At 44.3% G+C, this 24,347-nt stretch overlaps 2 protein-coding genes across 10 annotated transcripts in view; one reads left to right on the forward strand and one right to left on the reverse strand.

Moving 5' to 3' along the window:
* Positions 1 to 24,347, forward strand: part of LOC114906326 (NACHT, LRR and PYD domains-containing protein 12) — a 51,593-nt gene extending 27,246 nt beyond the window's left edge. For all 9 annotated transcript variants that reach the window (XM_029241064.1, XM_029241069.1, XM_029241066.1 and 6 more), the window contains 12 exons: positions 367 to 454; positions 1,517 to 1,561; positions 4,254 to 5,913; positions 7,886 to 7,975; positions 13,427 to 13,597; positions 13,711 to 13,881; positions 15,502 to 15,681; positions 16,358 to 16,528; positions 16,637 to 16,807; positions 17,710 to 17,880; positions 17,999 to 18,169; positions 22,302 to 24,347. In XM_029241064.1, coding sequence (XP_029096897.1) covers positions 385 to 454; positions 1,517 to 1,561; positions 4,254 to 5,913; positions 7,886 to 7,975; positions 13,427 to 13,597; positions 13,711 to 13,881; positions 15,502 to 15,681; positions 16,358 to 16,528; positions 16,637 to 16,807; positions 17,710 to 17,880; positions 17,999 to 18,169; positions 22,302 to 22,383 — 3,153 coding nt within the window. In that variant the 5' untranslated portion in view covers positions 367 to 384 and the 3' untranslated portion in view covers positions 22,384 to 24,347. The remainder of the gene's footprint in view (positions 1 to 366; positions 455 to 1,516; positions 1,562 to 4,253; positions 5,914 to 7,885; positions 7,976 to 13,426; positions 13,598 to 13,710; positions 13,882 to 15,501; positions 15,682 to 16,357; positions 16,529 to 16,636; positions 16,808 to 17,709; positions 17,881 to 17,998; positions 18,170 to 22,301) is intronic.
* TEX13B (testis expressed 13B) lies at positions 9,903 to 11,178 on the reverse strand. Its single transcript, XM_029241178.1, has 2 exons — positions 10,720 to 11,178; positions 9,903 to 10,553 (listed from the first exon to the last, which is right to left on the reverse strand). Exons 1-2 carry the CDS (start codon positions 11,176 to 11,178, stop codon positions 9,903 to 9,905), a joined length of 1,110 nt encoding a protein of 369 aa, XP_029097011.1.

The raw sequence follows: 24,347 nt of genomic DNA on the forward strand, positions 1-24,347 counted from the left end.
TGTTGTAGAAGGACACAGTCATTCTTTCTTATCCTGGCCACAAACATTAGAGGTATACTGCCTAAATCCTATCCTTCCCTTAATGACGCATTTTAGAGCTCAATTTGACATTAACCGTATTTGTACTCTTCAAAAGTCTGTGGACATTCTATACTCTTTAGTTTTTTTTTTTTCTCTTCAAGCTGAAGACTGTTGATTTTGGTCTATCTTCCTGTGATCTCCTAGTCCCACGCTAGCTCTCTACTTGGTTACTAGGCCTTCTCTCTTCCCTAGCTCTGTGATGCTTTGAGTAGTCTTTCTTGAGTTACTTTTTTACTCTGGGCTTCCACCAGGCATTAAAGTCATCATTTCTGTTTTGGGTTACAGTCTTCTTGATTTGCCAGGATGAACAGTCAAAAGAAACGAAAAGATATGGAACCTGCTTGCACCTGGAGCTTATTGTCTGAACAGAAAGGTGAGTAACTGAATGAGGTAAAAAAGGGTGTAATCTAGGTAATCTTGTTCATTCTCTTTCCCCTACTTCTCCTCATGGACTGTGGGATTTTTCTGAATCTTTAAAATTGTGTTGTATGTGTATAGGTATATGTATATTAAGGTATTACATGGATACAGAATTTACCCATTAATAATCTCTCCACAATTTTTGTGAAGAGGCATCTGGTGTTTATAATGTTTTCCATAGCCCCCAAAGCATCTATAATCATAAAAGACTCTTAAGTCTCTTCCTTTACTGTAACCACAGATTTTCACAGGAAACAGCACAAAAGAGTAAAGAGTGAAGATTTCTGGAGTCCTTCCCCATGTGGCTGATTCCTGAACTCCAAGGAATGTTTAGTTATGGGGAATAGAAACTGGTTATCTTCAACAGACCACTCACTTGCTGCCCATTTCTGTGGCATTCTAATATCTGTCTCTCCATACTCTGCTTCCTCCCATCCACCTAGTCACAGCTCCCAACTATGTCTCACTCTTGCCTATAAAGGTGTGCAAGTACTAAAAACCTATAGGAATGTGAAGGGATGTGTGTGTGTGTGTGTGTGTGTGCGCGCGCGCGCGCGCGCGCATTTGAATGTAGGTCATTGTATATTTCTGTCGAACTAACATCAGCAATGTCTTATTCTTTCTCATTAACAAATTAGGCTCAACAGAAGCTCCAACAAAAGCAATAAGCTAACGTTCAAAGGAAAAAAAAATACCAGAAACAGTCACTTAAAATAATGAATGCCCCTTTAAATTCATGCCTAAAATTTTCCTTATTTTTCATATAAATATAAATGTTTACACCCTAAATATATTTGTGCGGGAATTTCTTAGGTTTACTTTATGTTGGACATTAGCTATGAAATACCTTTTTGGTAAGTTAGAATAGATGTGAGGTGGCTTGCTTTCTTTGTTTTATTTCTGTTTGGGGAACAGCATGAATGGCTGTAATAGTGTGACTAAATTTCTGTGTATTTCATGTTTTGGTACAAAGGTGTATTTGCGATACTCTTAACCCTAGCTCTTCCTCCCACAGCTGCTTCAAGTTCTCTGGCTTCATTTTCATGGAAGGAGCTTACAGGTAGATGTCTTTTCTGATTTACTCTTTTTCTGTTTTGGGAATAGTGTCTCCCATGAACCCCACTCATCCCCAGTCCTCTCCCATTTTTCCCCCATATTCACTGAGCAACAATCAATGGTTTTTTTGGTAATATTCATGAAGTCCCAAACTGTCATAACAAATAGGGCTTTTATATCATTTAGAATAGATATTCAAATACTAGGAGGACCTCTGATGATGGTAGTCAAGCACCAGATATACAGGACTTTATGAAGACAATAGACCAGTCTGCTTCTGGAATGATCTAGGTTGAGGTCAACAAATTACAGCTAGTGAGCCAAATCCAGCCAGCTGCCTGTTTTTGTAAATAAACGTTTACTGGAACCACCCATGCCCATTCACTTACATATTGTCTAGGGCTGCTTTCACGCTAATATGGCAGAGTTGAGTAAAGGTATGCCTTGTTTTATTGAGCTTCATTTTATTGTACTTCACAGATATTATGGTTCTTTACAAATTGAAGATTTGTGGCAACCCTGTGTTGCCAGATGATGATTAGCATTTTTTTGCAATAAAGAACTTTTTAATTAAGGTGTGTACATTGTTTTTTAGATAAAATGCTATTGCACACCTAATAGACTACAGTACAGTTAGTGTAAGTGTAACTTTTATATGCACTAGGAAACCAAAAAGTTTGTGTGACTTGCTTTATTGCAATATTTGCTTTATTGCAGTGGTCTGGAACTAAACCCACAATATCTCCAAGGCATGCCTGTAATCGCAGCAGAGACCTAAAAGCCTAATCTATTTATGGAACTTTACAGAAAAAGTTTGCAAACACTTATCTAGATCAGCATTCCCCAACCTGAATTCTACAGAATACTATTCTCCAGGAATTAATAATTTTGCTTTTAATAAAGGGTTCTGTAGTCATTTAAGTCCAGAAAATACTGGATTAAACAAAGTTAAACAGTCTGTTTTTTTTTAACTGTTGATTCGCTCAGAGCCTTTCATATGCTAATATGTATTGAGAAACTCTAAGATGGGATAGAAGGTGCATTCCCCTTACCTTATTTGACCACTGGACACCTTTTTCACAGCTCTCCTATTAATATCTTGCAAAAATGTTACACAAGAAACTTATTTGGAAAATACTAGCTTAGATATTCACTTAACAGAAGTTTGAATTTGATAACTGACTCCTTGGATTATTTTTTCTAGTTGCAGAAAGTGAAAAACTATGTAATATAGTATTTAAGCATATAGGCCATGGCTTCAGACAAACCTGAGTCTTAATTGAAGTCTCTGCCATTTACTAGCTGTTGAACCTTGGACAAGTTACCCAGTGCTATAAGCAGGACTGGCTACATATTTATGGGGTATGGTGCAAAATGAAAAGACAGGATTCCTTGTTCAAAAATTATTAAGAATTTCAAGATAGGAACAGCAGAGCATTACACCAAGTATGGATGCTCTGAGCACGAGGCCTAAGCACAGATTGCACACCCATGAACGTATAACCCTGGTTATAAGTTTTCAGTTTCCTCAACTATGAAATCTGGATAATACCTACTTCATGGGATTATTATGATGATTAAATTTTTTTAAATGTATGTAAAGGGCCTAGTACAGTATCTGACACAGAATAGGCATAATAAATGGCTTTTTTTAATTCAAAAGCAAGCATTTATAGCCATTTTCAATAAATATTGAGTGTCTACCATGTTCCAGGCACCAGCTAGGTACTTAGAGTACTATGATGAAAAAGACAGACAAGGTCCCTGTTTTCATGTAAATTAGTGGGAAAGTCAGATAATGAAAAAAATAAACAAGACAATTGTAAATTGTGCTAAGTGCTATAAAGGGAAAACAGGGTCCTGGGAGAGGGTATAGTAGAGAGGATCTGCTTTAAACTGGATGGTCAGGGAAGTCTTCTTCTAGGAAGTAATGTTTAAGGTCTGAAGGATGAGAAGGGGATCTCCATGGGAAGAGCAGGAAGAAGTGTGTTCCAGGCAGAGATAATAGCTGGTGGAAAGGCCTGGAAGTGGGAAAGAACATGGCATTTGTGAGGAACTAAAAGTAAGCCAGTGTGGCTTTAGTATAGGGACGGAGAAGGAGAGTGATATAAAAGGCTGGGGAGTGAAGGTAGATAGGGCCCAGATCGTAGCAGACCTTGTAGGATGAGGTAAGGATTTTGGATTTGATATCAAGTGCAATGAAAAGCTCTTGAAAAGTTTTGGGCCATGGCAGTGACGTGATGTAATTGATATTTTTAGAAGATCACGTTGGCTGCCTGTGTGGAGAGGAGCCATAGATGGCAAGAGTATAAATGAGTAGGAGGCTGTTTCAGCAGTCCAGGAAAGAGTTGATAGTGCCTTGTACTTGGGTGGTATTTGAGGTTGTAGTGGCAAACAAATGGATTAGAGGCTTATTTTGGAGATATAAATGATAGGCCTTGCTAAATGGATGTGGAGGATTCAAGGGAAAAAAAAGAAATAATGAATCCTAACATTTTTCTGAGCCCTGAGGAGGGTTATTTTTTTTTGGAGGGGGTGGGCAGTGGAATAGAAATCAAGAGCTCAGATGCATGAAGTTTGAGGAGGCTTTGAAACATCTGAGTAGAGATGGTGGTGATGGTAGTATTAGTTATAGTTGTTGTTTGTATTGTTGTCTAGTATTCTGTGATTACTGACTCTTGGTGTCACCCCATTAGATTACAGGAAAGTATTTAGAAAACATCTAAAAGAAAAATACCTAAAAAAAGGAGTTGACAAATGTTATCACCATGGCAAGCATATAGAGTCACGACTGCTTGTTGTAAAAGAACACTGTATATCAGAAAAGCCACCATGCGGAATTCCTCAACAAAATAATTTTATTGAGATGGAACATATATTTGATCCTGATGAAGAGGGCTCCAGCTTATCCCAAACTGTGGTGCTTCAGGGATGTGCTGGGATTGGGAAAACAGCTGTGGTGCATAAGTTCATGTTTGACTGGGCAGCAGGAATGGTTACTCCAGGCAGATTTGACTATCTCATCTATGTAAACTGCAGAGAAATAAGCCGTTTTGCTAACCTGAGCGCTGCTGACCTGATCACTAACGCTTTTCAAGATATTGACGGACCAATCCTGGATGTTATTCTTGTATATCCAGAGAAGCTTCTGTTCATTCTTGATGGATTTCCTGAGCTTCAGTACCCTGTAGGTGACCAGGAAGAGGATCTTAGTGCCAATCCCCTGGAGAGGAAGCCAGTAGAGACCCTCTTATGTAGTTTTGTGAGGAAAAAACTGTTTCCTGAATCCTCCCTCCTGATAACTGCCCGGCCTACAACCATGAAGAAGCTTCACTCTCTGTTAAAACAAGCTACCCAGGCAGAGATCCTGTGGTTTACAGATGCTGAAAAGAGAGCATATTTCTTGAGTCAGTTTTCAGGTGCTAATGCTGCAATGAGAGTTTTTTATGGTCTGCGAGAAAATGAAGGCCTTGACATTATGTCTTCTCTTCCCATCATCTCCTGGATGATCTGCAGTGTCCTGCAGTCACAGGGAGATGGTGACAGGACTCTTATGAGATCACTTCAAACCATGACTGATGTGTATCTGTTCTACTTTTCCAAGTGCCTCAAAACCCTTACAGGCATCTCGGTGTGGAAGGGACAGAGTTGCCTGTGGGGCCTTTGCTCTTTGGCTGCAGAGGGACTGCAGAACCAGCAGGTCCTGTTTGAAATCAGTGACCTCAGAAGACATGGGATAGGAGTGTATGATACCAACTGCACTTTTCTCAATCACTTTTTGAAAAAAGTTGAAGGAGGTGTCAGTGTCTATACTTTCCTTCACTTCAGTTTCCAAGAGTTCCTGACTGCTGTGTTCTATGCCCTGAAGAATGACAGCAGCTGGATGTTTTTTGATCAAGTGGGGAAAACGTGGCAAGAAATATTCCAGCAATATGGGAAAGGATTTTCATCATTAACAATACAGTTCTTATTTGGCCTCTTACATAAAGGAAAGGGAAAGTCTGTGGAAACTACTTTTGGGAGAAAAGTCTCTCCAGGACTTCGAGAGGAGTTATTGAAGTGGACTGAGAAAGAAATAAAGGATAAATCTTCTAGGTTACAGATTGAGCCAATGGACTTGTTTCACTGTTTGTATGAGATTCAGGAAGAAGAATATGCAAAAAGGATAATTGATGATTTAGGGTCAATTATACTGCTTCAACCTACCTATACAAAAATGGACATTCTGGCTATGTCATTCTGTGTAAAAAGCAGTCATAGTCACCTGTCAGTGTCTCTGAAGTGTCAGCATCTACTTGGATTTGAGGAGGAAGATCAAGCTTCAGCATTCATGCCACCAACCTTGACACTTAATCAGTGAGTATACTAATGTCTTTTCACCAGTGTTTTGGCCTACAGAAATGATAGGCCTTCTTGTTTATTTCAAGTATTCAGGCACATAATCATCTCTAGCACTTTCAATACATAAATTGAATTATCTCTGCTTTCCATATTGTATGTCAATCAACACAATGAGGATTTATTGAGTATCTATCACATATTGAGCACTGGCCAAGGTAGACACTGAGGGAAAGCTAACATTTGTGAGAACTTAACTATGTGCTAGGCACTGTGTTAGCCACTGTAGGTGTGTGTATGTGAGTGTATGTGTCCATTAGTCTTCACTGTCTCTCTGTGAAGGTGCTTTATAATTATAAAAAGTTATGAGCATATAAATCATTAAGATTATCATTGAAGACTCTGCTATTTTGGTGCTGATGACTATTCTGGAAAAAGTTGTAAATTTAATGTTCAATTTGTCCTCACTCTTCTCTACATATACTTCATCACTGAGGCCTCAAAGAGCTCCAGGTTGGTAAGGGACATAGCTGCACTCCTGTGTACATTGCTATAAAGCCTGGGTTCTTTCTTCTAGACTCACACCTACATGGAGAGTTGAGAGCTGGAGTTCAAAGAGGCTTAGGTAAACCACTTACACAGTATGTACTCTGTATACTACAAAATACAGCTCTACTGACTTACTAAAGCAGCCAAGGAGACTTATACCTGCATTGTCTGGAAAATGCCACTGGTCATAAGTCTGTTCTCAGTACTCAGGTTAATATGGACAGTGCCTCTCATTTAGTTGTGGGGCCAGGTGAGGGGTAGGGGACCTTGAGAAGGAGACAGGAGTGGGCAGAAGGCTCAACTTGGGAAGTGAGTTAACCCAAGTCTTTTCTCTGGTAATTGTTAGTTCCTCAGTGGGCAGTAGCATAGAGGTGGAATTGAACATGGCATAGGTATGTTTGTGGAAAGTGAGGAGGGGAAGGGAGGTGCAGCAAGACTTTGGGACCAGAGGGGAAGGGGTATGAGAAGTTACATGGACTTGGAATTACGAAGCACTTTGGCTACAGTGTCTTCATGAATTCATGACAGCTTCAATCCAACTGTATATTATAAAGTAAAATAATGGACAATATACATTTGAGAGATTTTAAGCACTGATGGAAACACAAAGGGGCTTCTAGCTCATTTTGGGTTTCCAGAAAATCAGCCTTAGATGGAGTTCCCATCCTTCAACCCCATTGCTTTCATCAGAAGGCTTAAATTCTTTTCAAAGTTTAACCCCCACAAAAACACCCACTTTTCCCAAGTGTGTTGACTAAGTGAGAGTTTACTGCAGTTGATCCTTGAACAACAAAGATTTGAACTGCGCAGGTCCACTTACATGGGGATTTTTTTCAATAAATGTGTACTACAGTACTATAGGATTGAGGTTGGTTGAATCCCCAGATGCAGAACCTCCGATATGGAGGGATAGGGAGGGCTCACTGTGAAGTTTTACGTGGATTTTCAGCTGTGGGGGTGTTGGTACCCCTAACCCCCATATTGTTCAAAGGTCAACCGTATTGAACTTTCCTAGTTCTCAGTTATTGTCGTTAATTCTTCTATTAGTACTGACAACCAAGAATCAGTTACAGTGTACAGATAGCTTGGGCAAGTCACTTGACCTCTCTGAGCATCTGCAAAGTGGTGATTACAATACCTGTCATTGGATTAAGCACCAGATAAGATAAATTCTGTGTGTAAAGTGTTTACCTCAGTGCCTGGCATACAGTACCATGGCTTTGGCTTTGGAGTCAGACAGACCTGAGTACTGACCTTCATTCTGTTCCTCTGTGACCTTGGGCAAATTACCTTTTTGTGCCTTAATTTCCTTATCTGAAAAATGGGGTAATACCTCCTAAGGTTTTTGTAAATTAGCACTAAGATGGCAACAGAAGCCAAAATAAGCCTTTTACTTAAAATTTTGTTAATCATTTTATTTTTGCTTTCTCATCTCTTTTAGGCCCTTCCAGCTGCGTAATTTGCCAGTCTCTCCACTACACTTGCTCTGCCAAGCACTGCGTAACCCATACTGTAAAGTCAAAGACCTGAAGTAAGTTGAACTTTGCTTTAAACTCTTAGGTATTTGCAGGTAAAGACTGGGTTGCTAGAAATTACACTCCCAGCTGATGAAAAGATACGCTACAAGCCTAGAAGGGGTAGGGAGTCAGGCAGCGATCCCTGCCAACCCCTCCTGCCTCTTCTCCTTTTGTATGTGCTGTTTTTGCTGTAGCAAGTGGGTGTCAGACTGTAAAATCCAAGAGTTTGTGTCTGATGCCCGTCCTGGCCCTACCCCACTCCCCTGCCTTTTCCTTCCAGACTCCCATTGTCTTTCCCCTTGGTTTCCTTTTCTCTCCCTCCATTCCCCACCCCTATCCTCCTCTGCAATTATTCCCCCAAGCGCCAATGCTCTGAAGCCCCCACCCCCCACCTGGACCTTACATCCTCGCTCACTCTCAGGTGACTTGTCTGCTTGTCTGTCCACATCATACACACACAGACAGGAGCCTGCTTGGTTTCCCTCCCACCTCCTCACCACACACATCGGTGTCTGCTTTCCTTCCCTTCTGCCCCAGAGGAAGAGGTAGCCTTTCCAAACTCACCCGAGCCTATAAATTCACTTACTTTTATTTTTTGTATTTTTGTGAGCATTTATTTTACTTTACACAACACCAAAGTATATAAAGACATAAAAGCCCTCCACCCCACTGCCTCATACCCCTCCCCACCCCATACCCCCACCACTCCTGCTTCCCCACTGGAGACTGGGGAGGCTTCTCCTGTCATGGGGCTGAACGGTAGTAGTCTTCGTCTGCAGCTGGTGCTGGCGTCCTCCGTGTGCAGCCCTGAAGGATTCCTTTAGAGGTGGCCCTGTTGTAAGCCCGGGGTTAACCCCAGGCCTGTTTCTCATGATATAACTCACTCAGAACATGAATGAGCTTCCTGTCCAGTTCATTGCTGGAGACTTGGGATGCAGGAATCCCCACTACCCATCACTCCCTGATGCACCTCCCCTGCCAGTTCTGACATTTTCTTTGACGGTTTGTGGTTTGCAACTGCTCTTCTGGTGTAAATTTCTGGCTTGGCAATAATCTGGTTGCCCAGAACAAGAACCCTGTGAAGTTAGCTTAAAGAAAAAAGGATCTGTGTAAAGTGCATTTTCACTCAGCACAACTGCAGGAAGTGAAAAGTGGTCGGGATGCCACTCTGCACATCTGGGGTCACGGGATCAACTCCTCTCTGCTTCTCTGCCTCTCTGCTCCCTGGGGCCTCAGACTGTGATTCTCTAAAGGGCACTAGGCCTTTGTAGAGCACACGGTTCTGTTCCCCCACAGCCAAGGCCAGGCCTCAGCTGTGGCCTCGGTGTCCGTGACCCCGACCTTGCCCCCAACTCCCAGTGACCCACTGCTTCATTGCCCGACACCACCCTGGCTATGAAATCTGCCCCACTGCTTCATTGCCCGACACCATCCTGGCTATGAAATCTGCCCCTCTGTTCAGATTCTCTAGTGTGAGGATCTGTTTGGCTCAGGATGAGTCAAATGTCCACTCGTGCTCCAGTCATCTACAGTCTAGTTTCAGGGGTGGGGGGGGAAGCAGAGACAAGGGTGTTATATACTGTCTGCCCAGGTCCACCAGATGCTAGAGTTGGGGAGAGGCACACACAGAAGCGGCAGTAGTTCTGGGGTGTCGAGTACTAGTGCTCTGGAACACAAAGACGGTCATCAGGACACGTCTGTCTCTCTAGGTCTCTCTCTCCGTAAGCCCCCAATCTACAACTTCCCCAGCCACCACCCCATACCCTACCTTCCACCCCATTTCCCCTCCTCTCTCACAGCTCCTTTGCCCCATTCACCCACCCACCCACCCTTTCCTTCCACTCTTCCCAAGCCCTCCCCCACCCCTCCCCCTCCCTCTGAAAATTGATTTCCCATCAGGGTACATTTCTATTCTGTTTCACATTTCTGAATTCAAGGGTTTTATAGCCAGATTCCCCTCCCACAGTGGAAGCAAGTTTTCTCCCCTGGCCTTTGAAGTACTGGAGGTCTCCCCTGCTGGTGGTGATCAGAGCCCCTCCCGTCTCTTTGTGGTTCTTGAGGGCCCATTCCCTGGCCCCTCACATCAGACCACAAGCTAGAATCAGAGGGCCCCCAGCAGGGAGACGTCTGAGATGGAGCTCCTGCTGTGAACGGCGCTGCTGGTGGGGAGGATGTGGGTGCGTCTGGGAAGGGGAATAAGGGGCATGAGTGTGAGGATGGGAATGAGGCAGGGAGCTGGACAGGAGACTGTCCTGTGAGACAGTCCTGTGAGACTGTGCGCCTGGACTTTGCTATCCCAGGTAAATAAAGCATGGCTGTGTCCATGGACCTGAGATCTCCCTCCCTCTGCCCACCAGAGGTGTAAATTTTCTGGTTCACAACTCCGAGAAGCTGCATAAGGTCTCCACGCAGCTCCTTTGCTCCCTCGGCAGCTTCTGACCCTTCCACATCCTTCTGTCTTCCTCCTCCTCCTGTGGCTCCAGAAGCGGCTGCAGTAGGAGCAGTGGCCCCTGCTTCTTCTTCCTCCTCACCTGCTCTTTCTGCCCCTGTCCCACTGGCAGTGGCCAGGCCTGGTACCTTTGCAGCCGACTCCTGGAGAGAAGTGAGCAGATCTGAGACCTGTTCTGGGGGCGGGGGTGGGGGTGGGGTGGCGGAACGGCGAACGGGACTGGGGGCGGAGGGGGGGCGCGTGGGAGCGGCAAACGGGACTGGGGGCGGGTCCCGGGACGGGCTAGGGACCAAGTCAGAGTAATCTTACTGCCTGCAACAGCTTCCACCTCAGGAGGTCCCGCTCTTTCTGCACCTCCGCCAGCCTGGCATGGGCTAGCTGCAGCAGGGAGGCCGCCTCCTTGCGCTCCACGTCCTGCTGTGCCTTGAGCAACTTCATGTCTGAGACCAAGGCCCGCGCCACCGACTTGTGCAGTTTGGCGAAGTAGTACAGCCACTCCACCCTGTACCTGTGTAAGTGGCTCTGCCTGTGGGCGAAGCGCACGCCCAGGGCCAGGCTGCCCCAGACACAGGCCTCTTTGGCCTCGCTGGACACCTGATGATCTTCCAGTATGGCCCGGAGCTTGTCCTCCACCACCGCCCAGGACAAGGATATATTCTCGAGATAGAACGCAGAGCCTTTTTCGTGCCTGGCCATGCTCTCGTTGATGAAGGCCACCACCTTGCCATGCCGGAACCCATTACCAGGGTCCTCGAGTTTCAAGGCCATGATAACTGAGGGCCTTTGGGGCTTGGCTGGCCCTGCGGGGATGAATCAGCCAGTTGTCCTCTCCCCTTCCCCTCGGTCTCCTCATCTCCGCTTGCCTCCCCCCCCACCCCGTAAAGAGCTCTGCCCCAGGACACCTCCTGCCAAGCCTCACCTCCTGGCTAATGCGGATGCACGCCGAACACACGGGCCTACCACGTTTAAAGAGAGGGCACTGCTCGCTCTCTTTTTCTCCCCGAGGGCTCTGACTTAACAAAGAAAGCCTCTTGTTACCACTCCACACGTTCACCTTGGGACTGTTCCAACTTCCAGAAACAGTGGGGGTGGGTGGGGTGCGTGAGGAAGATTCCCGCCCCCCTCCACCGACATAAGGGAACACCCTACGCTGTTGAAAGTCTTTGCGGGCAGGAAGAAACAGGAGTGGTCAGAAAAGATTCAGAACCAAGAACGTGAAGCGCTTGTAATCAGGTACAAAAAGTCTCAAACACCCCCCCACCACCACCATAATAGTTTGTCCCACTCGGTGGGCCTGCCCTTCCTACAGGTGGAATATTCTAGAACCGGAAACAGCCCCCATTCCTCAGTGGCCTCCACTACCCTGTGGAGGAAGAAGGTGGAGTCAGAGTACAGCCTCATCCCCATCACCCTAAGTGGTAATAAATCCTGGCCATATCCCTCCCAAAAACGTGTCTTGAATTTCTCTGCCTCCAGCCCTTCCCCGCCTCCCCCTGGGCAATTTATTCCCTGGACCACTGCAGCCCTCTGACCCCAGGTTTATTTCCTGCCCTACCCTGGCATCAGAGGGATCTGACCATGTCTCTTTAAACTTCTAATGGTTTTTCCAGGCCTAGAGGATAAACCAGACAGCCCTCAGGTTGAGTACTACTTTGCCACTTACTGTATGACCTTGTGCTATAATTAAATTTCAGTTTTTACCTATGGGCCTAAGATGAGGACTGAATGGCAAAGCGCATGTAAAGTAGTAATGTTTTCTATGGTCCTGTTTTTGTAAAACGTACAAATCCTGTGTGTGTGTTTGCATATGTTTCTATGATCTTGGAGAAAGGAGTGGGAGCATACACATCAGACTCTCAACGCTGGGGACCTCTGGGGGGTGGAGTTGGAGGGGAAGTTGGGAAAAAGTTTTCGTCTTTTAAAATCTTTCTGTGATTTCACTTGTTACAGAGAACATATGATGCTATATGTATGCATGCATTAAAAATCTTCAGTGGTTATCTTTGGGTGGTAGAAATACAGAACTTTCTCAAAAAAACTTTATTTTATTTTTTTTTTGCGGTACGCGGGCCTCTCACTGTTGTGGCCTCTCCCGTTGCGGAGCACAGGCTCCAGACGCGCAGGCTCAGCGGCCATGGCTCATGGGCCCAGCCGCTCCGCGGCACGTGGGATCCTCCCGGACCGGGGCACAAACCCGTGTCCCCTGCATCGGCAGGCGGACTCTCAACCACTGCGCCACCAGAGAAGCCGCCCTAAAAAACTTTATTCTTTATATTTTTCTCTATTGTAAAAATTATTTATAGTAAACATGTATTATGTTTTTCAAATTTTTAAGGTATTTTTTTCCTGATAACTTCTGATCACTGTAAGCAATTTCTAAATATCTAGAAAGTAAATGTCTCCCTGTAATCCAACCCTTCCCTTCAACCTGGAAGGTAACCATTGTTAGCAGTTTGATATATATCTTCCAGTGTTTTAAAGTAGGCCATAGCAAATAATTGGCAGTTTCTCAGATGAAGCATCCCATCTCTTGCCTCCTGGCTTTCACTCAGGCTGCTGCATGAGTGGATTGTCCCTCAGTGCCTCCTGCTCTCCCCACTCCCATTCTCCTCATCCATCTAAGTCCTGTTCAATTTTTATCACCCTTTCAGAACAACACTTGAGTAGTGGTTCTTCTTACAAATATTTCTTGATCCTCCAAACCCCCCCTCAAGCTAGGCTGAATTGTGCCACCTTTCTGTGTCCCCATGATATCTTGTGCATACCACTTGCACTACTTTTCACACTGTATTATAATCTATGATTTTCTAATTTTTTCCCCATTAACTGGGCATTCCTTGAGGGCAGGGTCTGGATCTTAATTATTTCTGTGTTTTCAGCATCTAGCACAGTGGTAAGCATCTGATAAATTAATTATCGAATGAATTTAAATAATTCATTACATCAGTAAGGGACAAATGGGTACCTTTAAAGAGAGTTCTGTTTTCTTCTCTGAAATGCCTTTTTCTCCACACAGACTGATTTTCTGCCACCTCACAGCTTCTTATGGCAGAGACCTCGCCTTAGTATTTGAAACCAACCAATATCTGACAGATTTGGAATTTGTGAAGAATACCCTGGAAGATTCCGGAATGAAGCTTCTGTGTGAAGGATTAAAACAGCCAAACTGTATCTTACAGACATTGAGGTAACTGAGCAGGAGAATTTGTTGTCTGTGTTCATGTAATTTTTTTGTCAATTTCTTTTGTTTTGGGGGAGAGCATGAATAAGGTAATGAGGTCATTCTTCTGTTCTCTGAAGGTTGTACCGATGCCTTATCTCTCCTGCTTCTTGTGGTGCGCTAGCAGCTGTTCTCAGCACCAATCAGTGGCTCACTGAGCTGGAATTTAGTGAAACAAAACTGGAAGCTTCAGCTTTGAAATTGCTCTGTGAAGGCTTAAAAGATCCAAATTGCAAAGTACAGAAGCTCAAGTAAGTTGTCACTATTAGTTTCCATACTGCAAGAAAAAAGTTAAAAATAATGCAGCTCAGGATGGATGTTGTATGATCAAAACACATTTCAAGGAGTCATGGAGAGGAAGAATAAAAGTGGCAATAACGTTAATGACAATAATGAAAACCCACACTTACTGAGCAATTACTTTGTGCTAAGCATTCTGCTGAGTGCTTTGTATACATGATTTCCTTTAATGCGCACAACAGCTCTGAGAGATTCAGGTTACTATCCCCATTTTAGCAGATGAGGAAACAGAAACCCAAGTTCAAAAGGCTAAATAACATGGCAAAGGCACAAGTAGAAACCCAGATGTGTCTGACTTCAAAGTCCATGTAGTGACCATAATAAAAAATTTACCATATATGTATTAGTCAGGTTTCTCCAGAGAAACAGAACCAAAAAGATGTGTATAAATATATAGAGAGATTTATTTTAAGGAATTGGCTCACGCGGATCATGGCAGCTGTCAAGTACAGTATCTGCAGGGTAGGCCAGCAGACTGGAGACACAGGGAAGAGCCAGTGTTGCAGTTCAAGTCAAAAGGCAGTCCGCTGGCAGAACTCCATCTTCTTCCTGGGAGGTCGGTCTTTCTCTGTTAAACTTTCAACTGATTGGATGAGGCTCACCCACATTATGGAGGGTAGTTTACTTTACTCAAAGTGTACTGATTTAAATGTTAATTTCATCTAAAAAGTACCTTCACAGAAACATCTAGAATAATGTTTGACCAAATATCTGGTACCATGACCTAGCCAACTACTTGACACATAAAATTAACAATCACAACATATATGTGGGGTTTTCTAAAGTAAAAGCTCTTTAGCATTAAAGCTTTCTAAATCCACTTTGAAACTCATTTTTTTGGCAAAATACCTCTATTTAAAATTTCCAAGTTGGGGAAATATAGATATGTGATGTCCTTATGAGCCCCCTTCAAGACTGAGTTTGGAGCCTGGTAACTCAAGAGAAAATTGAAGACTCAGAGGTTGTAATGTATATCGTAGAAATTCTTGAAAGTGATGGAAGAGAAAGTTGATGGGAAATAGTTCAGGGAATTGGACTACCTAATATGGAGAAACAAAGATTGAGAAGACGGGAAGGTCAGTAAAAACCACTCTTTGTGCCAAAGAAAAAATGTTATATGGATGATGGTGATGAGCTGGGTCTCTCAAAGGATGACAAATTAACTAGTAATGAACTTATAGATAAAAGAAAAGGAAAGGAAAGATCTTTTGACTGTAAACTGTATTAAGGATGATTATAGCATTTTCCCCTGTGATTCGAAAGAAGATATGAGATAGAGTGCTAAAATCCATGCAGGGAATTAAAATGAGATTAGGTCGTGTTGATATTTCCTCCCAATTCTTTTCTTTTGGGGGGCAGTCAACATGTTTTGAGTTCTCATTGGGGGACACAGTGTTGTGGGAGCAACGTACAGGTCCCTCTCATGGGTAAAAGGGGGTTGTGACATATTCAGGGTTGGGGGGGTCTCATATGGGTGAGCCTGTATTTTCTTTGCTCATGATATTTTGCGGGTAGGGAGTAGGATGATAAAGTGGCCAATTCTGTGTCTGTTCATCTTTCTTTCTCTCCAGGTTGTGTGCTAGCTTTCTCCCTGGAAGCTCAGAGACTGTTTGCAGATATCTTGCCTCTGTTCTCATTTGCAATCCAAGCCTCACTGAGCTGGACCTGAGTGAAAATCCCCTGGGGGACACAGGGGTGAAGTATCTTTGTGAGGGTCTCAGACATTCCAACTGTAAAGTAGAGAAGCTAGAGTAAGTTTTTTACAACTATCTGGCATCATCTTATAACTGTTGAACTTGTTAAATGCCTGCTGTGTGCCAGCATCTATGCTTGGTGCTTGCCAGAAGTTATTTCACGTAATTCACTCCTTGAAATAACTATATAGGGTGGGTTTTCTTACCCCATTGTACAGATGAGGAAACTTTGAGGATTGGGGGGAAAACTGACTTGTCCAAGGTCACACCATTAGAAAGTGGTATAGTCAGGATGTGACTCCAAAATCTATCTCCATACCCCATGCTCTTTCCAGTATACTACCGTCCTGTGTGTTTACAGGAGTGATGCTAATTAAATATTAACTCTGTAAAGAATACTACTATGTACTCAACACTGGGCTAGATGTGGATGGAGTTATCAGAAGGACTACAAGTGACAGGGCTGCCCTTAAGGACACACAGATATGAAACAGTTCAGCGTGTAATCAAGTGCCGAACACTGTCGAATCATTTAGAAATGCCAGATGAGCCCAGGGAAAGGGAGGGGGTCACTGTGGGCTGGAGACCTCGGGAGGAGGCTCTGTGTAAGTGGTGAGCCAGGAGCTGGAACTTGAAGGACGGCTAGGACTTAGCTAAATGGGGAGGCTGGGAGAACATTCCCGGGAAGCTAAATGACAGCAGTGGCTGATTTTTCTTCTTTGTCTCTGGGTAGCTTGAGCACATGTTACCTAACAGATGCTAGCTGTGTGGAGCTCTCTTCTTTCTTGCAAGTGAGTCAGACTTTAAAAGAGCTGTTTGTGTTTGCCAATGCCCTGGGGGACACAGGAGTACAGCATCTCTGTGAAGGTCTGCGGCATGCAAATGGTATAATCGAGAATCTTGTGTAAGTGTCTGCTTGTCCTTGTCCTTCTTGTGGGCACTGGCATTTGAGGTTTGGTGGGACTCCCTGCTGCCATGGTTAACAGCCACCTTGGTGTCCCCATCCCTCCAGGCTTTCCGAATGTTCCCTCTCTGCAGCTTGTTGTGAGTCCCTCGCCCAAGTCCTGAGCTCTACCCGGAGCCTGACAAGGCTGCTTCTCATTAATAACAAAATTGAAGATTTGGGACTGAAATTGCTGTGTAAAGGATTAAAACAGCCTGACTGTCAGTTAAAGGATCTGGCGTAAGTATCGTGGACAATAGCCACAGGCAGAGTTCCTTGATGTTTCAGCAACTCCCAAAATTAAGTGATTTTTTTCTGGCCTCGTGATATAATCTCTGAGGAAACAATAAATGAAGACCCAGATAATTTAGGGGGAATAAATCTTCCCCTCTCCATAATCTCTGTTTGGCCCTGGCCCAAGGGATATTTTTTACATGACACTCTGATTTTCTTTTCTTTTCTTTTTTTTTTTTTTTGTGGTACGTGGGCCTCTCACTGTTGTGGCCCCTCCCGCTGCGGAGCACAGGCTCCGGACACGCAGGCTCGGCGGCCATGGCTCACGGGCCTAGCCGCCCCGTGGCACGTGGGATCCTCCCAGACCGGGGCATGAACCCGTGTCCTCTGCATCGGCAGGCGGACTCTCAACCACTGCGCCACCAGGGAAGCCCTCTTTTCTTTTAAAAATAAATTTATTTACTTATTTATTTATTTATTTTTGGCTGCTCTGGGGCTTCGTTGCTGCGCGGGCTTTCTCCAGTGGTGGCGAGTGGGGGCTACTCTTGGTTGTGGTGCACAGGCTTCTCATTGCAGTGGCTTCTCTTGTTGTGGAGCACGGGCTCTAGGCGTGCGGGCTTCAGTAGTTGCGGCATGCAGGCCCAGTAGTTGTAGCTCGCGGGATCTAGAGCACAGGCTCAGTAGTTGTGGCGCACGGGCCTAGTTGCTCCGCGGCATGTGGGATCCTCCTGGACCAGGGCTCGAACCCTTGTCCCCTGCAATGGCTGACGTATTCTTAACCACTGCACCACCAGGGAAGCCCGCCACTCTGATTTTCTAATGTGTTTTTCTAGTGGGTAATCCTAATACCTAAAGTGACCCAATGCAGATGAAATGATGCCAACCTTATCTGCCTTACTTCCTGGCAGACTGTGGACCTGTCACCTGACTGGAGAGTGTTGTCAGGATTTGTGCAATGCACTGTACACCAATGAACACCTACGAGTTCTTGACCTCAGTGACAATGCCTTAGGGGACGAGGGCATGCAGGTGCTGTGTGAAGGGCTGAAACACCCCTCCTGCAAGCTACAGACCTTGTGGTAAGTGCACAGAGACTCTTTGTACCCTGGGCTCTTGTTCCAGGCTGTATATGAAATGGAGGGTCACTGTGGAACTTGGTAAAACCGGTTTCTTTCTTGAATCCCCAATCCCCCATAGGCTAGCAGAATGTCATCTCACAGATGCATGCTGTGGAGCCCTCGCCTCTGTCCTCAACAGAAATGAGAACCTAACGTTGCTAGACTTAAGTGGAAATGACCTTAAGGATTTCGGAGTTCAAATGCTGTGTGATGCACTGATTCATCCAATATGTAAACTACAAACGTTCTAGTAAGTTACTGTGGTGGGGGAAGTGGGAGAGAGGGGGTCAGGACAGGCACGTTGGGTTTGATCATAGTCATTGCAGTGAGAAAAGAGAAGAAAAACTGAGGGATGTCCATGACTAGGCAAAATATCAAAGTAAGTGAAATTACCAGTAGGCCTCTTCCTTGGACACAGGGACAAGGAGAGAGGTAGGGAACAGGTAGGTGCTGGATACCATTGCTAAGAAAAGCAACAGGGTGTAGGAAAAAGAGCATCAGATCCACATTCTGCTAGGTCTGGCTTAAATACTAGGTCTAGCATCTACTAGCTATATGACCATGCTTACTTACTTAACCTCCCTGAACTTGAGTATCCTTGTCTATAAAATGGGGCGAACATGAGTAGTACCTGACTACCTGGTGTTAGCATGGGGATTGCATGAAGTGAGACGTTAATTATGAATGTGCAGCCCCTGGCACATAGGAGGTACTCCATAAATGTTAGACCCTTTCCCTTTCTTCTTCTAATACCTGCCAGAGGGCTTGATGTTTACATGTTGAGAGTCTTCAAGGCTCAGGGGGATGAAGCTGTTGCAGAATTACAGTTACAGAAAGTGGAGGTCTTCACCCTTTCGGGTCAACGTTCACCTGCCAGCTCAGCAGGCTGGCATAACACACAAAGTAATTCTTAATTAGGATATAGCTCTGCTCTGTTGGCGGCTAACCAGTGGCCAAATGGCCATTTATGTCTGGCATTCAGAACTGGAACACATAATGGAAAATAACGGCTGAGTGCAAAAATTCCACATTCCAAAGCCAATTTGATGGATTGAAGCGTAAATGAAAACAGCATAAAGGCCTGATTACAAGTCTGGCTGAAACAGAAGCTGGTTCTCTACTAGCAAAGTGAAGTCTGTTAGACTCGAGACTGTGGCAATTACTGCCCAGGAAGAGGGAATTATTCACAACATAATAAGCCTCCGGGGTTTAGGGACCTCCCTGGTGTCTTTCTCAGAAAAGGGTGACTGGAGTCTGTATTTTCAGTAGGTTGAAATAAACTCAACAATCAATCCTAATGTTTCTTTAAATATAGAGTAATTTAATGTGGTAGCACCCTATGGTGTGTAAGCTTCAGCAAAGGTCCTAAACGACATCACAGAGAAATTATTTTGTGATGCCATTATTTATTTTTTATTGTAAATTGTTGCACCATTTCCTGTTTCTCTCACCCTTTGTCTTTTAACCAATGTGCTTCCATTGTGTTTTCAGGCCAACCTTCAAACCCTTGTAATTTGTCAATCTACAAGTTGATAGCAGTGTGCAATAGTGGCTCAAAATACAAAATAAAGGACACACGCACACACAGTAGACACCATTCACTGACCTCAAATAAATTTTGAACATTAGAGTGTATATAAGACAGATAACACTGAAATCAATAGAAATATATACTTGCCCAAGTAAAGTGAGAGGAAACTGTTGATCATTTAACGTGGTGGTGGGCTAGAGAGGGCATAAATCCAGGAGAGCCTCCTAAAAGGGGAGTCTTGTCTGAGAATCGGAAAGGCTGAAGGAAGAAGGTTGTTTTCTAAGAGCTGCTTCAGTATGAGGTCTGAATCTTATTCCTCATTGTATTTTCCCCATAAACTTTCTAGTTCAGTGCTTTGCATTTAGTAAAAGCATATAGGAAACCAGTTATTAATTTAGAGCATCTGGGGGCAAGGCAAGGAGACAGTTCAATAAAGACTAGGTATCTAGACCTTCAGAAGATTGAGGGGGAAAAAAGAGGTTGTGGCCTCAGAGTGACAAGTGCTCACCTTCACTCATTCTACAAGCACTTGCTGAATATCTGCTATGTGCTGAGCAAATGTGCCAGGTGCTGGGAGACAAGAATGAGTAAGATGAGAGACGTGATTCGTACTCTTTAGGGACCAGTGAACTTAGTGGTAGAGACAGGCACATAAACTTACGAATGCAGTAGGGTAATCATGAAATCTTAAGGGAACCATGGCAGGAGACAACTCACCCAGCCCAGGAGGCTCGGGGAAAGATTCCTGGAGGAAGGGCCACCTGAGTTGAGTCTCGGGACTATAGCCAGGGAAATGGGGGTAAGGATGGAGAAGGGTAGTCCATGCTCAGGAGATAGCATGAGCAGAGGTAGACAGACAATAAGCAGCATGTTTTGTGGTACTTGAGGGGGATAGAGGTGGGAAACCTCTAGGAAGTTCGCTATTGTTAGAGCATAAAGTGCAAAGCAGAATGTGTCAAGAAATGAGACTGAGGGGGTAGGCAAGGCCTTGTATGCCATGTGTGATTAGTAAGATCTGTTTGCAGAATTCCGGGTTCGAATTCAGTTGTCACCCTTTTCTTTCACATATCTGAGTAGTAGTACATTTGGGGGCCTTTCCTCACCTTTCCAAAACTGGTTCCAAAGATGGAGCCAGTTTTGCTTCCAAAGCTGGTTGGAGAATCAGTCCACTGCTACTGCTGTTTCTTACTGCCACGTGGGGCTCATCTTGAGAACCGATGATCCTACCCAGTCCCACAGAAGCTTGGTGACTGGATGGTGATACCCTGGCTGGTGTGGATCCCTCCCAGCCCTGCAGTGCCGTTATACTTGGACTCCGAGGTTACATATATTTTAGTCCACACCCAAATGTGCAGTCATTGTTCTCTAAAGTACCATATGTGTCAGAGTGTCTGGGTCTAGAAGAGCTCTTTGAATCAGCCACAGGTATGTATGCGTGAAGCCAGTCCTTGCCCACAAAGATGTACGCCCCTGAGTTGAGTCAGGAGCCCCACTTAAGCCTTCTTCTTTCTTCAAGATATTTTATTTTTGGTGCCTTGGTGCCTTTCCCAGGCACTGGGCCTTGGTTAAAGCCCCCTAGATCACCCTGACAAATGTTCCTAATTCTAAATTTGGAAAGAAGGGGTTGAGAGTAGGTGGTCTCTTAACTCCCGGAAGACCTCCAGGCTTCCTAAGCATATTGACCTGCCTCTTCTCCAGCAGTGAGTTATACATGTCAGGAGGTAAGACAGCTTTTGCTAAGTCATTCAAAAAATTCTAAAGTTCTTGTTACACTTCCATGGCATTAAATGTCTACTTACCCTACAATTGCATAACTAGCAGGGCTACTCATTTCACTTTGCTAGATAAAGATTAGCTTCTATCTATTAAAAACTAAAAACTGTACCTCACTACACACTTGAAAGAGTTTATACCTTCTTTTGTAGTCAAATACGTTTTAATCAGGGATACACATGTGGAGTTTGAAGTGCCTGCAGGACATTGTGGGAAGTTTTCTAGTAGGTAACAGTTGGATATAGGAGTGTTCCCTGGAGGTGATAGCTGAAGCCATGGCAATGGATGAGATCCTCTAGGGAGAATGAGAAGAGAAGAACCTCTGAGGAACATCTCTTGGGAATTAGACCTGGGCAGTACCAACTTTTAAGAGGTGGGTATGGAAAGGAAAACCCATGGAGAAAACCAAGAGAGAAAGGTGTCCTGGAAGCTATGGAAGAAGTGAGTTTCAAGGAGGAATTGCTCAACAGTGTCAAATGCAGCAGAGATTTCCAAAATGATGAGTACTGCAAAGTGTCCTTTGGATTTACCAATTAGGAGGCCATAGGTGACCTTGTCAGGGGCTGTTTAGTGGTGTGATGGGGCTGGAAACCAGACTGCAGTGACTTGAGAAGATGGAAGATAAAGAAGTGGAGAAGGAGTGGAGACTACTTTTTCAAGATTTTTGTGAAAAGGAGAAGAAATGTGGGGTTGTAGGCTGGGGAGGGATTGTCCGTTTTCTTTTTTGTCTTGTTTTTTTAGGATAGGCAAATTTGTAAGCTGAGAGAAAGGAGCCCATAGAGAGGGAGAGGATATAGATACAGGATCAGGGACAGATGGACTCATGGAGCAGGGCCTTGGACAATTGCAGGGAGGGATAGGAGTGAGAGTTCAAGAGGAAGTTAAGCATTTTCTCTTTTGAGATCCGAGGCAGGGAGTTAAGGCTGAGGGAGAAGGTAGATAACTGGAGTGGATGAAGTAACTGAGTGGTGGTGTGGTGCAAGTGTGAATAGGAATCTTATCCTTAAGAACAGGAAAGAAAGGTACTGAAGGCATCTGTTGGCTTGACTTGACACAAGTTTCTTTTCATTTTTCATAGCATTGACACGGATCATTTACATGAAGAAACATTCAGAAAAATAGAAGCTTTAAAAATGAGCAAGCCTGGAATCACCTGGTAGTTTCCAAGGAGAGCCCCTGAATCAGCTGCATATAGACCTCCTCTGTCTGGCACCATCTCTAACAGTTGTGCAGTATTCTTGTTCTAAACCTGTTAACCTTTGCTGAGGACGCTCGTGTGAAACAAGCAGCAGTGATTGCTATTTCTTACATAGACCCATCCACTAAATAGGATGTAAAAGGTGGAAGCACCTTAGTTGAAATGTCTTCAGCAATAATACCTTACATTCTTATATTGTGTTAAAATGTTTACTGTGTTTTTACAAAAACCTTCCAAGGTCGGAAGATGAGGCTCAGAGAGGTTGTGACGAGCTCCAAGTCACACAGCTCAGTGGGAGAGTTGGGTCTAGCATCCAGCCAGGTTTCTCAATACTCAGACAGGGCAGGGAAACAATAGAAAAAAAGACATGTGAAGGAGTCCACTTAAAGAGACAAGATACCTGAAATAATTAAAGAACAAGAGGGTGGACAAACACATGTTATATATTATGGTGCTGATTTTAAGTAAAACTGTAATTCACAAAAGAAAGTGAGAGGAATGAGTTGGGTTAATAGGTAAAGGCTTCATCGAGGTGAGACTTAATGTGGGCATTGAGAATGAATAGGATTAAGATGCGGGGAGATATACTGGCCAGTGGCTATAAGACTGCAGGCAAAAGGGCTATGTTTGTGAGCAGCTCACCAGAAGCACCTAGGGAGAGAGAAATACTTGCATTAGAGTTTCTTGAGCTGCCACAATATTCATATCCTAGGCTCCTGAGGGTGCTCTCCAGTTCCCAGGCTCCACTCCCTTTCTGAACTTTTAATACCTCCCCCATGTGTTTGTTCTTGTTCATACTCTTATGACTGACTCACTACTCATCCCTCACAGTGTATTCCATAGCCTAGCATGGATCCTGCACAACCCCATGTTTCTATCTCTGCCTGGCTTCCACAAAACACTAGATGAGACAAGTGGAGAAAGGGAGTGCCAGGCAAGGAAAATAGCACAGAGCCTGTGGGACCGACAGAAAAGCAGGCTGACCTGATTAAGGTGTAGAGCTGTCTCTGGAAGCTACTTACTAGCTGTGTGACCCTGAATAAGTCACTTGGATTCTTGGAGCCTCAGTTTTCTAATCTATAAAGTGGGGGTAAATTGACATTAACCTTGCAGGGCTGTTGTTCCCAGCATGGTGCCTATCCCACAGTAGGTACTGATTAATGGTAGCTGTATGTATGAGTGTGTTTATAGTTGAGCTGTGTAGTCTTTGAGCCCCCAGACTGTGTAGGCAGTGTGAACTGTGCATTTGAACTAAATGTGTGTGCTGGAGGTGGTGAATCTAGTGGGGGAAGAGACACACAGTGGAAAGTTATTGCAGGCGAGAGGTCCAGCTCTCCATGTCCTCATCTATCATCAGGTATTGTTCCCTGCTGCCCTGGGAGGTGGTAACTCTCAGAGACCCGGTTTGGCCTGAGAAGAATGGTCAAGGTAGCAGTTTGTTTCCCGTTTTCTCAAGTTCTTCTTTCCCTTTAGTTATTTAACACTTATTTATTGAGGATTTATTATGTGCCAGGTTTTGTGCTAAGTGTTGGCTTTACAGAGGTGAATATACCTTTTTCTGTGCACTTTCCTTACTGTGTTCTCTGACTGCCCTGGTCCCTCTGTCAGTCTGGTGAACATCTGATAAAATTCAGTCACGTTAAGGACTCAAAGATATAACGTTAAATGAAAAATTGCAGAACCCTGTGTATGTGTGTGTGTGTGCGTGTGTGCGTGCGTGTGTGTGTGTGTGTCCTGTTTGTGTACAAAAGGATAAATATGCATGTGTATGTATGTGTCCAGGGTATGTAAGGAAGGATATATACAAGAAATTGCTAACCGAAGTTACCTCTGGCAAGAGGAAGTTGGCAAGCAGGGGTACTGGGAGAACACGAAAGGAACTTTTCATTTTCATCTATAGCCTTCTGTTTTACTTGTTTTTTACCA

The sequence above is a fragment of the Monodon monoceros genome, unplaced genomic scaffold, assembly GCF_005190385.1.
Source record: "Monodon monoceros isolate NGI ecotype Baffin Bay Population unplaced genomic scaffold, NGI_Narwhal_1 Super_Scaffold_22, whole genome shotgun sequence".
NCBI classification, from domain to species: Eukaryota; Metazoa; Chordata; class Mammalia; order Artiodactyla; family Monodontidae; genus Monodon; species Monodon monoceros.

What these genes read in the sequence shown, in the direction of transcription:
- TEX13B (XM_029241178.1), bottom strand. Translation starts at nt 11,178, where the DNA reads ATGGCCTTGAAACTCGAGGACCCTGGTAATGGGTTCCGGCATGGCAAG. An exon ending in GGTGGAAGCTGTTGCAGGCA is followed by an intron (nt 10,554 to 10,719) that starts GTAAGATTACTC and finishes ACTTCTCTCCAG; the next exon opens with GAGTCGGCTGCAAAGGTACC.